At 40.6% G+C, this 13,426-nt stretch overlaps 1 protein-coding gene across 6 annotated transcripts in view; it reads right to left on the reverse strand.

Moving 5' to 3' along the window:
- Positions 1-13,426, reverse strand: part of osbpl1a (oxysterol binding protein-like 1A) — a 204,730-nt gene that overhangs the window by 45,242 nt on the left and 146,062 nt on the right. For all 6 annotated transcript variants that reach the window (XM_072569698.1, XM_072569693.1, XM_072569696.1 and 3 more), the window contains exon 18: positions 1,040-1,115. In XM_072569698.1, coding sequence (XP_072425799.1) covers positions 1,040-1,115 — 76 coding nt within the window. The remainder of the gene's footprint in view (positions 1-1,039; positions 1,116-13,426) is intronic.

The raw sequence follows: 13,426 nt of genomic DNA on the forward strand, positions 1-13,426 counted from the left end.
CTGCTGTTTGTGAGGGAATTGCATTGTGGATCCAAAACATGTGGATTGCAGCAGTTCAATGAGGCAGCTCACCACCATCTTATCAAGGACAACTAGGAACAGGCAATAAATCGTCAGCCAGCACCCCACACATCTCACAAATGAATTTTTTTTAAATCACAAAAATCAGTGAATCAACCTGACAAAAATGTAGTCAACTGTAGTGGGTTTGGTTGTGCTGGTAATGACTCAGGAAGAGTTTACATTTAGTTTACAATCAGTTTATTTTCAAATTGACAGCTACACAAGCATCTCACATTTACCAGCAAGACTAAATAAGGTGGTATTGAGAAAAATGTAAAAGTAACAACTTTTTAATGCACACCAGTAACAGTTGAAATGGCTACAGTGAAAAAGGGTGATGATGCAACGATCAAATAATTGGATTAATAATCCAGAAGCCCAGTCCAATGTTTGGGGACATGGGCTTAAATTCCACTATGGCAGTGGGTGCAATTAAAATTGCATCAATCTGGAAAATAAAGCTCATCTCATGGTCCTTATTGTGAGATCATCCTCCACTGTCATTAAAACTCACCTGATTCACTAATAACCTTCCTTTCGACTGCCAGTAATGCTCACACTTTTGAAAGAATGAAGAAAGGAGAAACAGAACTGCATATCACATAAAACCAACAGTCTTTGGAACATTACTCCTCAGAAGTAGGTACTTGAATATTTTTATGGCAGGGATAAATAGATTCTTGGTGAGCACGGTGTTGAAACGTTATCGAGGTGGGCAGAATTTGGAGTCATCAGTTCACCCATGTTGTTAATGAGCAGGCTCAAGGAGCTGAGTGCCCTACTCCTGCTCCTATTCCATAACTAATTGGCACATTCCAGAGTGGAGACAGTTCTACCACCAAGAAGACAGTGCAACAGTGAAAATCTATTAGTAAAGTGAGCATGTTTCAAGCGATATTTTCCCTCCCTCTCACGTAATGGAATTTAGTTCCACGATCAAAAAACTAAATAAGTGTCGAGCAACAAATTTACTCACCATTCCAATGCATTTACGCAATATACTCCATATACTAAAATCATTTCTAGAAAACATTGGAGCTGGCAAGCTTGTTCTAAAGGGAGAAAGAAACAGAATCTTTTAGATTTAATCGTTGATCAATATACTCTTCTCAGAACCTGTTAGCTCCTCTGGTTAGTGTACAAAAGACCAGCTGAATTTGTAATTATTTAATCAATAATGGTCTCCTAAATTTATTTATAAATTGTAATTAGTTGTTTGCACAGAATATATTTCATCATAACAATTATATATTGATCTAGGCCATTATTCAATATCTATTTGTATCACACTTCTCCAATATGTTACTCATGTACCAGAATCCTAGTGAACATAACAGGGGGGAACAGTGGGTGGAGGTGGACGAGGAGGAGGAGGAGGAGGTGGACGAGGAGGAGGAGGTGGACGAGGAGGAGGAGGTGGACGAGGAGGAGGAGGTGGACGAGGAGGAGGAGGTGGACGAGGAGGAGGAGGTGGACGAGGAGGAGGAGGTGGACGAGGAGGAGGAGGTGGACGAGGAGGACGAAGAATGAGGATACCACAACAACTTTTGCTCAAAACATAACCACTGTAATAAGAAAAGGTCACAGACATTGCACTGACCATTTACCATTCTGGAAGTCACACAATAAAACCACAATCAAATTGTTTTGTCCTTTTATGCCTCGTGGTGCATGTTGCAACACATCTGCATTTTCCTGTCTAGTGTGTCACAAGGGTTTCTAGCTTGAGGGGCACTTCTCCAAACCAAGCACAACTGACCATGGGTTCCTCTGCTTACACGTGCCATAGGCATAATATAAGAATTTTAAGGTTGATATTCAATCTAATTGCCTATTTTATGAATACATCCACCTAGTCATCAAGTCCTGGAGTGGGACTCCAACCTGGAGTTTATCGCTAAGAGTTAAGTGTTTGGAGGAAGGGTCACCAGCCCCGAAACTTTAACTCTGATTTTGCCAGATCTGCTGAGATTTTCCAGCAACTTCAGTTTTTGTTTCTGATTTACAGCATCCACAGATCTTTCAATTTTTATGCCAAATGAGCTCCCTGAACCAATCTCAGCTGAAAGCAAAAAGAGCCCACTGCACTATTCGTGGAAGAGTAGGGAAGTTTACCTCTGGTATTCTGGCTACAGCTCATCTCCCAACTAAGATCACAGAAAGATTATCTGATCATTTGTATCTTGGTATGTGTGAGAGCTAGCTGGGCACAAAATGGCTGCTGTATTTCATTAGGACAATGATTGTATTTCAGAAATACCAACTGACTGTAAAGCACTTCACAACATTCTGAAGTCAAAAAAGATACAACATAAATACAAGATAACAAAGAACACAAAATACTACAGGAAAAACAGTTACAGAGTGTTTTAAATCACCAAACGCTATCTTTACAGCACTTACATCAGGTCTTAAATTAGGCATATAGTAAACCAAAGTTTTAATTTCTGAAAATCTAATTTGTCTTTCAATTAATTATTAGGGATGTGAAGTTTTGCTTTGCAACAGGCTTGTTACACAAGCACATATACAAACACAGTGCATTTTCCAGACGTGAGGTAGTCATTTGTTGAGTGTGGTTGGGAGTTGCACATGGGGACCCTGCAGATTCCCCCATTTTAGTGTATACCAAAGGAACTGCCTGAGAAATTAAGATTCTGCTAAGCAATTCACCTATACCTGAAACCTACTGAAACACTCCATTTAAAGTGAAGCACTTGGATGGTTCCAATGAAATTAAGAAAATTAATACACAGGGAACTATAGATTATTAAATATGTCATCGAACTTCTGAGTAAGTTTCTAAAGATTCCATATGTACCTCACACTGCCAAATCCACCACTTCCATCTGCTGTATTGTAGCCAAGATTCCTTTGCCAGACCAGACCTGGATCCAAACATATTCTCTCTCTCTCTCTATACCCACCACCTCTTCACTTCCCTCCCTCCAGACACTCTAGCCCACACACACTCTCCTCCTACCACCACCATGCCCATCCCTCAACACTACCACAAATGTGGAATAACGCAAGAACCTTGACACCATGCAGGTCAAAACAGTTAATTTGATTAGTATTTGTTCACCATCCCAAACCATCCACCTCTGAAGAGTCATGCTGGACTTGAAAAAGTAACTCTGTTTCTTTCTCCAGCCAGATCTATTAAAGTTTATTCAAAATTCTGTGTTTCTTTCAGCTTTTCAGAATCTTCAGCATTTTGTTTTCATTCACTTGTTTCCAATGGATGCAGCTCAACACCTTCAAGGACAAAACAACCCACTTGATCAGTTCCATTTGCCATCTTGAACTCTGATTCCCTCTGGCACTGACATAAAAGACAGACTGCAGTAGCTCACCATGGCCTCCTCCACAGCACCTCTGAAGGATAAGAACAACCCAAAGACCACAAGTCCAAAAGACATAGCAATAGGAGTAAGCCAATCAGCCCCTCAAGGCTGCTTTGTCATTTAGTAGGATTATGGCTGATCTGACACTCCTCACCTCTACGTGCAAGTTACCCTCCAGGCCACTCACCATCTCCACTTGGAACAATACCATCATTCCTTCAGTGCCATTGAATCAAAATCGTAGAACTCCCTTTCGAATCACAATATAGATGCATATATACTACATAACTGCAGCAGTTCAAGCAGTGATTTACCACCATCTTCTCAACTGCATTAGGGACAGGGAACAAATTATGACCTACCCAGCAACACTCACATCTCCATCCAAGATGGAAATTAATCTGTAGATAAACGGAGTTAAACTTTTCCATGAAGAAATCCATGCTGGCTTTCCTTAATTAATCTGCACTTTTTTGTGTGACTATCAATTTTGTCCTCAATTGTTACTTCTAGAAGCTTCTCAGCCACTGAGATTAAACTTACTGGTCTGCTGTTGCTTGACTTATCCTTGCATCTTTTTTCAACAAGTGTCTAACATTTGCAATTAACCAATCGTCTGGCACCACCTTGGAGTCTAAGGAAGACTAAAAAACAATAACACATGCCCTATAATTTCCATGCTCACTTCCCTCAGTATCCTTGAATGCTGTTTATCTCGTCCTGGTATCTTGTCAACTTTAAGTACACAGCCAATCCAATACCACCACATCAATTTTAAATTAATTTGCTCTTCTTTCACCATGACCTGGGTAGCATTTTCAGTCTGGATGAAGTATTCATGTAATAGTTTAATAGCATACCCATGCCCACCCACTACCTCCATGTGTAAATCCCCCTTTTGGTTCCTAATGGTTGCACTTCTCATTTTACCACTGTTCTATTATTTATAGACCTGCAAGTCTTTGGGATTCCATTTAACATCATTTGCCAATCTTTTGGCAACTAATTTGCTTTTTGAGCATCTCACTGAGCCTTCCATATTCAGCCTGGTTCTTAACCAATATGTCTCATAGGCATAATTGTTATTTATCATTATTTTTACATAAACACATATAAAGATATAAATGAGGAGTAGGAGTAGGCCATTTCCCTGCTCCACCATTTATATTTGTGGCTGATCTGATTATATCATATTCCTACCTACCCCAGATAACCTTTCACTCCCACGTTTACCAAGCATCTATCCATCTCTGACCTAAAAATATTCAAAGACTTCACCTATTGAGGAAGAGATTTTCAAAGACTCCAGTCAATTATTTTCCTCATCTTATTAAAAGGGCATCCCCTTATTTTTAAACAGTGATCCTTAGTTCTACATTCTCCCACACATTACGGCTCACCAACCTGAAAAAGAACCATTTACGCCAACTCTCTCCTGCCTGTTAACCAGCCAATTTTCTATCTGTACCAATATATTATTTCCTAAACCATGAGTCTTTATTTTCTGCAAAAACCTTTTGTGTGGCACCTTATCAATTGCCTTCTGGAGCACTGAAGTGTGTAACAGCGACCAGTCCCCTTAACTAAGAGATGGTACTTTTAAAAATAATTTCAATGTGTTTGTTAAATATAATTTCCCTTTCGTGTAACCACATTATATCTTTAATAATGGCACAACATCAAGTTAGAATCCAATAGGTTTATTTGAAAGTACAAGTTTTCAGAGCACTGCTCCTTCCATCAGGTAACTAGTGTGGCAGGATCGCAGGGCACAGACTTTATAGTAAAAGAGCAAGGTATCATACAACTGATGCAATGTATTGAACAAACCTAAATTGCTGGTAAGTCTTTAATCACTTGAATGGGGTTGCACCTGCATCAGTTGTATGACACTTTGATTTTTACTATAAATTCTGTGTCCTATGATCCTGTTGTCCAGAACTTTACAATACACCATCTGAAGTTTAACAACTGTTTAATACATGTTTAGAATAACCTCCTGGCTCTTGTATTTTGGATCCATTCTAAGCCTGAGATACTGTATGCTTCAATAAATGCTTTCTTCACCTGTCCCGGCATCTTTTATGATATATGCACAGATACACCAACATCCCTCTGATCCTGCACCATATTTTGTATGGTCTGTTCCACCAAAATGCATCATGTCACACTTCTTTGTATTGAACTGCAAATGCTCCCTCTCTGCCTCATGGATAATATTTTATTACTTTACTGTCACCTTTTTATACATAAAACTTTGTTTTTCTGATTGTGTTAAGCTCTTGTTAAATTGTTTTTGATATCTATATTGTTTAGTCCATATTTTTCTCTTTTTGTGGAATAAACATGTGTTCTGTTGTTAAAGAACACCTTTAGCCTTGTACTAATAAGCAGCTGTGACTAAGCACAACATTAATTTGTGAAAAAAATTAAAGACTCAAGCAATTCAAGCATGACTTGTTCAATGGTACCATCACTTGGGATTATAACCAACTGAGGGGCTCTTGGCGGGATAAGAATTCATTGAATTTGAGGGATTTGTGTTTTTTTTAAGAAAAAAGATACATGGTGGTTCTGGATATAAAAAATAGTGTTGGGATGAAGTTTATTGCACAGGTTGGACTTTCAAAATGACGCTAAATGTTGTTAAGATTGCAAGCAGAAGAGAAAATATTTGAAATCTTTGACTGAAGTTAAAAAGACAGAGCAGATAAAGGAAGGATAGAAATAAGAACAAAATATCATTAGGATTAGATGCTTCAAGTAATGATAAAGCTATTTTGGCTAAGAGGAGAGAAGGAACCCCAGGTTTGATGTGTCATTGCTAGAACTGCTAAGGTTTAGATAAAACTGAAAAGCAAATTGAAAAGGTTTGAAAGTTTAAAATACTTGAACAGAAGGGCAAATTGAAATAACTTGAATTGGAAGAAAAGGAGGAGAAAGGAAGGAAATGGAGCAGAAAAGGAAAAGAGAATTAGAAATCAAAAAACTTGAAAGGCAAGAGAGGAGAAAGAAAGTCAGAGAAATTGAACTCCAAAGAGATAAAGATATCGGACAATGTAATGTGACCAGAAGGCAAGCTTAGACTAAAGAAATAAATAGGCAATAGCTCAGATGACATTCAGGTTTGAACAAAGGATTTGATTTAACTAGAAATTGACATTTAGTTCCTAAATTTGAAGGATGGAGTTGGAAGGTATTTCACCTCATTTGAAAGGTAGCTGGGCAGACAAAGTGCCCAAGGGTCTGGATTTCAATGTTAGAGTATTTTTATAGATACATATTATGTATGTGTATATCAGTTTTTGAGAAAAACAATCTGCTGATTAGGAAACTATTTTGAAAAGAATATTTAATACATATGAGCTTGTCTCTGAAGCTTATCAATTAAAATTTAGCACTCAGGAAAGGAAACTAATTGGACATTTGTAAAATTTGCAAAAGAAAAAATGCTGTATGATCAGTAGTTTCAATCATTGAAGTTAGAGAAATATATTGAGAATACAAGGGAAATCATGCAAGAATTCAAAAATAGCATCACAGCAAACCTTAAAACTTATGAGCATCAGGTATCAAAGTTCCAAGAAGCAGATGTTCTGGCAAATATCTATGATACCTCACACAGACAGGTGAAATGGGGAACTGGTCATATGGGAACCACAAGAAAATTGAAGCAGAAAACCTGAAGGACACCAAAGAAATAGAAAAGATTCTAAAAAGAAATTTAAAGAAAGTAACCTACACACATTGCAATAAGATTGTTTTAACAGAGCTAATGGCTGGAATGGGACTGACTGACCAGACTGATACCTGAAGAACTCATATGAAGAATGATAAAAACCTAAAAAGCTGGTGGTTCTGAAAATTAGAAACAGAAGTTGCTGGAAAATCTCCGCAGTCTGACAACATCTGTGCAGAGAAATCAGAGTTAACATTTCAGGTCCAGTGACCCTTCTTCAGAACAAGTTCTGGAAGAAAAAATTCACTGGTATTTAGAAGAATGAGGAAGGATCATAGAAACCTATAAAATTCTAACAGGACTAGATAGGATGAATTCAGGAAGGATGTTCTGAATGACTGGGGAGTCCAGAACCAGGGGTCACATTCCAAGGATACAGGTAGCTATCAAGGACTGAGAGGAGGAGAAATGTCTTCACCCAGAGAGTAGGGAGCCTGTGGAATTCTCTGCCACAGAAAACGGTTAAGGCTAAAACATTAAATACTTACAAGAAAGGAGTTAGATACAGTTTTTAGGATTAAAAGGATCAAAGGGCATGGGTGAAAGTGGGAACAGGGCACTGAATAGGATTATAACTCATGTTCATATTGAATGCAAAGCAGGGCTGAACACTGAATGGACTACTTCTGTTCCTGTTCTGTGTGCTTCTATGGTACACCAACTGCATAGTAGGAAAGCTTAAGGAATCTTCCGAAAAGGGGCTTCTGGAAAAGAAATGGGTATTAAAAATGAGTATTTGGAAGGACAAATAAGAATGCGGAATACAGGGTTAACGGTAGGGTTCTTAGTAAGGTGGAGGAGCAGAGGGATCTTGGGGTCTATGTTCATAGCTCTTTGAAATTTGCCACTCAGGTGGAAAGAGCTTGTAAGAAGGCCTATGGTGTATTAGTGTTCATTAGCAGAGGGATTTAATTCAAGAGTTGTGAGGTGATGTTGCAGCTGTACAGGACCTTGGTAAGGCCACATTTGGAGTACTGTGTGCAGTTCTGGTCGCCTCACTTTAGGAAAGATGTGGAAGCTTTGGAGAGGGTGCAGAGGAGATTTACCAGGATGTTGCCTGGAATGGAGAATAGGTCGTACGAGGATAGGTTGAGAGTGCTAGGCCTTTTCTCATTGGAACGGCGAAGAATGAGGGGTGACTTGATAGAGGTTTATAAGATGATCAGGGGAATAGATAGAGTAGATAGAGACTTTTTCCCCGGGTACAACAGTGTGTTCCAAGGGGACATAAATTTAAGGTGAAGGGTGGAAGGTATAGGGGGGATGTCAGGGGTAGGTTCTTTACCCAGAGAGTGGTGGAGGCATGGAATGCACTGCCTGTGGGAGTGGCAGAGTCAGAATCATTGGTGACCTTTAAGCGGCAATTGGATAGGTACATGGGTAGGTGCTTAAGCTAGGACAAATGTTCGGCACAACATCGTAGGCCGAAGGGACTGTTCTGTGCTGTATTGTTCTATGTTCTAAAACAACAGCTATAGTACAAAGAGAATATGTTTCCTTAGAATCTAATAGGAGGAAGTGATGGCTCAGGACAGGCAAGAAAATTCTCAGCTACAGGTCAAGAGAATTAGATCACTAAGTTCTGAATATTTTAAAACAGAGAAAGTGAGAGATATCCTTAACCTTTTCATCCAGAAAATAAACCAATAAAGATATTGAGAAGTACTGGACCAAATGAAATGGTTTGGGTAGACCTAGACATTACCAGTGCAGAGCACACTGACAAAACCAGTGAAATTGATGCATACTGTCAGAGATTTCTATGGACTGCAAGGCTGTAAAAAAGGCTGAGTTAGCACCCAAGCACAGAGGTGAAACTTCAGAAATTTAAAGGAAGCAGCCTGACAATTCTATATGGACTTTGAGAGGGTATTGCCAAGTGGAAATACAGGCTTTAGAAAAAAATCGTGACATATGATGCGCTCAGCAAAATTATTCTTTATAGAAGAATTTTATAAATTCATTACCTTTTGTAATTAGAACCCTTCTGAAGACCAAGGGTAGCAACTGCCAGTAGACAGCATAAATGGCTGATAATTATAAACTCGTCCATCAAACTAAAACTTTTCTCTGTCATACCCATAAGGTTAAGAAAATTGGAGGGTGAAAGGAAGGCAAATAGCCAGGATACCTAGGAATTCCCCAAGATCCCCTCCTCAGGTCAGAAAGGAAGCTACTAAGGACAAATGTGAACGCTGAACCTCTTAAGTGGTTCAATTCTAATAAAATGAGACATCCACATTCAGAATTTATAAAACATGGCTCCAGGAATGAGAAACTTCAGTCACAAAGATAGAATGAAGTTGAGACTTTTCTCCTTGGAGATTAACATGAGACCATCATCTCCCCTGAGAATATTTAGGCTCTCAGACATACAAAAGATTCATAAAATTGTCTCCATAGCCCACAGTAAGGAAACTGGAAGAAGTCAATTCAGTAGAAATTTAAAGAATTGAAAAAGGAGCACAGCATCTCTGGATTTGAGTCTTTGTAATGGATAGTGTTTTGCTTTTTGCATTAAGATGTTTTAAGTTGTCTTTCACATCCATTTCACTTGGTTGTTATTTTCTTCTTTGTAATACTGACGTTAAATAATATATGCAGTCTCATGTGAATAACTACCATATTTCACCGACTAACCACCACATTTATCAATTCAAAATAAAATTAGCCATATGGTTTATCAAGCCAGGTTTCAATTCTGGGATCAGACATATCCAGTACTTCTATCGGCTCAGATCATAATATAATATAGATCAGCGAGGACAAATATCCTCAGGAAGGTGGATGAACAAGAATGGTCACTCCATCCTCTGTATTATTTATATGGTATTGACAATGGACATGGGTCTCAAGTTCATTTTCAGATTGCAATTCAACATCAGTCAGTTTCAAATTACAGATATACCAAAGAGGTAGGATTTCCAGTTTTTCCTTGACACTGTGCCAAACTGTCTCAATGTCCAAAGGTCTACAGAGCAAAGCTATAAGCTCCCTTTAATTTGAACCAATTCACTTTAAAGCAATTTTACTGATCTAAAAAATATAAGTGATCCTTGCAGCATAAGTGCTGAAGATTTCAAACCTCCTTTTCACTCCAGCCATACACCCAGCAGCCTCACAAACAAGGCTCAGTGGGTACACGGACAAACTCACTCAGAGTGAGTGGGGCTTAAAACAAATCCCCAGGAACTCAATCATTAACAGCAATGTCACATTCATCAAAAATCTTCACTGCAAACTTTTCATTCTCTGATCCAAAGCAAGAATGGCAAAACAACTATTTCTCCAAAACTAGGCAATGCAGTCCATTTGTGATGCATCACCAGAGTCTAGACCAGCAATCACAACTTATTCCAAGGTAGCGTGAAGGCGGAGGTTACACAAGAAATGAAATCAGGTAGACCACCTGACATCAACCTAGGCACAGGAAAAGACAACAGCAGAAACAGTTGTCAATTCTGCACAGTCCTCCTCACTAAAATCTGGAGGCGAGCACTAAACTTGGGAGAGCTGTCTCACGGATTAGTCAAGTAACAGCTTGACGTGGTCATATTTACTCTAATCTCTGCAGGCCTGCCGCTTTCGTATCATACTTAAAAGGTTTCCATTGCTGGATATGTCCTGTCCCACAAGCAGGACAGACTCAGCAGAGGTGGTAGCACAGTGGAATACAGTCGGGAAAGAATTGCCTTGGGAATCCTCAACACTAACTCCAGACCCCATGAAGTCTCGTGGCTTCAGGTTAAACATGAGCAAGAAAACCTGCTGATTACCACATGCCATCCTACCTTGGCTGATGAAGCCTCCATGTTGAACAATACTTGGTGGCAAAGGCACAAAATGTGCGCTGGGTGGGAGATTTCAATGCCCACTAAGAGTAGTTCGGCAGCAGCACTAGTGATTGAGTTTTTTTAGATTAGATTACATTAGTGTGGAAACAGGCCCTTCGGCCCAACAAGTCCACACCGACCCGCTGAAGAGCAACCCACCCAGACCCATTCCCCTACATTTACCCCTTACCTAACACTATGGGCAATTTAGCATGGCCAATTCACCTGACCTGCACATCTTTGGATTGTGGGAGGAAACCGGAGCACCCGGAGGAAACCCATGCAGACACGGGGAGAACGTGCAAACTCCACACAGACAGTCGCCTGAGGTGGGAATTGAACCCGGATCTCTCGCGCTGTGAGGCAGCAGTGCTAACCACTGTGCCACCGTGCCGCCCACACGCCCAATTGAGCTGATTGGGTCCTAAAGGACACAGATGTTAGACTGGGCCTGTGGCAGGTGGTGAGGCAATCAATAAAAGGGAAAAACGTACTTGTCCTCATCCATACCAAATCTGCTGGCTGCAGATGCTGCTGTTCATGAGTGTCAATTAATGACCACTGGATAGACCTTGTGAAGACAAAGTACTTCATTTGTGCTGTGGGCACTATCACCATGCCAAATGAGACAGACTTTGAACAGATTTAGCAAATCAAGACTGTGGGCCATGATAGAAGCAGAATTGTACTCCAGCACAACCTGGCATACTCTCCCATTCAACCATTACCGACAAACTAGGATTTCAATCCTAGTATAATGGAGAGTGCAGGAGGCCATGCCAGGAGCAGCACCAGGCATATCTGAAAATGAAGTGTCAACCTGATGAAGCTACCAAACAGGGCTATTTGCATAAGCAGCAAGTGATAGACAGAGCTAAGCAATCCCACAATCAACAGATCAGACCTAAGCTCTGCAGTCCTGCCACATCTAGTGAATGGTGGTGGACAGTTAAACAACTCACTGGAGGATGCTGCTCCACAAATATCCCCACCCTCAATGATGGAAGAGCCCAGCACGCAAGTGCACAAGATAAAGCTGAAGCGTTCACAATTTTCAACCAGAAGTGCCAGGTGGCCTCATCCTGGCCTTCGCTAGTAGTCCCTGGAGGGAACTAGTCTTCAGCCAATTCAATGCACTCAAACGATATCAAGAAAGAGTTGAAGGCACTGGATACTGCAAAGACTATGGGAACCGAAAACATTCCAGCAACAGTATTGAAGTGTTGTGCTCCAGAACATGCTGCTCCCCTAGCCAAGCTCTTCCAGTACAGTTACAATGTGTAAAATTGCCCAAGTATGTCCTGTATGCAAACAGCTGGACAAATCTAAACCAGCCAATTACTACAACATCAGTGTGGCAGCAAGGAGCCCTAGCAAATCTGGAATCAACAGGTATCGGGGCAAACTCTCTGTTGGCTGGAGACATACTAGCATGTAGGAATATGATTGTGGTTATAGGAGGTCAGTCATCTTAGCTCCAGGACATCTCTGCAGGAGTTCCTCAGGGTAGTGTGCTAGATCCAACCAATTTCAGCTACTTCCATTAATGACCTTCCCTCCATCATAAAGTCAGAATTGAGGATGTTCGCCAGCAATTGAAGTTCAGCACCATTCACCACACTTCTGATGCTAAAGCTGTCCATGGTCAAATGCAACAAGATCTGGACAATCTCTCGTCTTAGACTGACAAGTGGCAAGTATCATTCGTGCCACACAAATACCAGCCATTGACCATATTAAATAAGTGACAATCTAATCACTGTTTCTTGACATTTTATGGTGTTACCGTTGACCAGAAACTCAACTGGACTTGCCACATAAACAATGGCTACAAGAGGAGGTCAGAAGCTTGAAGTACTGAGGCAAGAAACTCACCTCCTGACTCCTCAAAGCCTATCCACTCTCTACAAGACAGCAGTCAGGAGTGTAATGGAATATTCCCCATTTGCCTAGATAGGTTCAGCTAAGAACACTCAAACAGCCTGACACCGTCCAAGACAAAGCAGCTTGCTTGGTTAGCACCACATCCTCAAGTATCCATTTCCTTCAGGGCAGAAGTGAGGACTGCAGATGCTGGAAACCAGAGTTTAGATCAGAGAGGTGCTGGAAAAGCACAGCAGGTCAGGCAGCATCCGAGGAGCAGGAAAATTGACGTCTCAGGCAAAAGCCCTTCATCAGGAATGATGAAGGGCTTTTGCCTGAGACGTCGATTTTCCTGCTCCTCGGATGCTGCCTGACCTGCTGTGTTTTTCCAGCACCACTCGGATCTAAACTCTGGTTTCCTTCACCAGCTCTCTATACACTGCTGCTACTACTGTCTACAAAATACATTGCAGAAATTCACCAAAGGTACTTAGAAAGCACCTTCCAAGCCCACCACCACTTCGATCTTGGAGGAAAGGGCAGCAAATATATGGGAACATCACCCCCGGCAAGCCACTCAT

Source organism: Chiloscyllium punctatum, chromosome 5 (assembly GCF_047496795.1).
Source record: "Chiloscyllium punctatum isolate Juve2018m chromosome 5, sChiPun1.3, whole genome shotgun sequence".
NCBI lineage: Eukaryota > Metazoa > Chordata > Chondrichthyes > Orectolobiformes > Hemiscylliidae > Chiloscyllium > Chiloscyllium punctatum.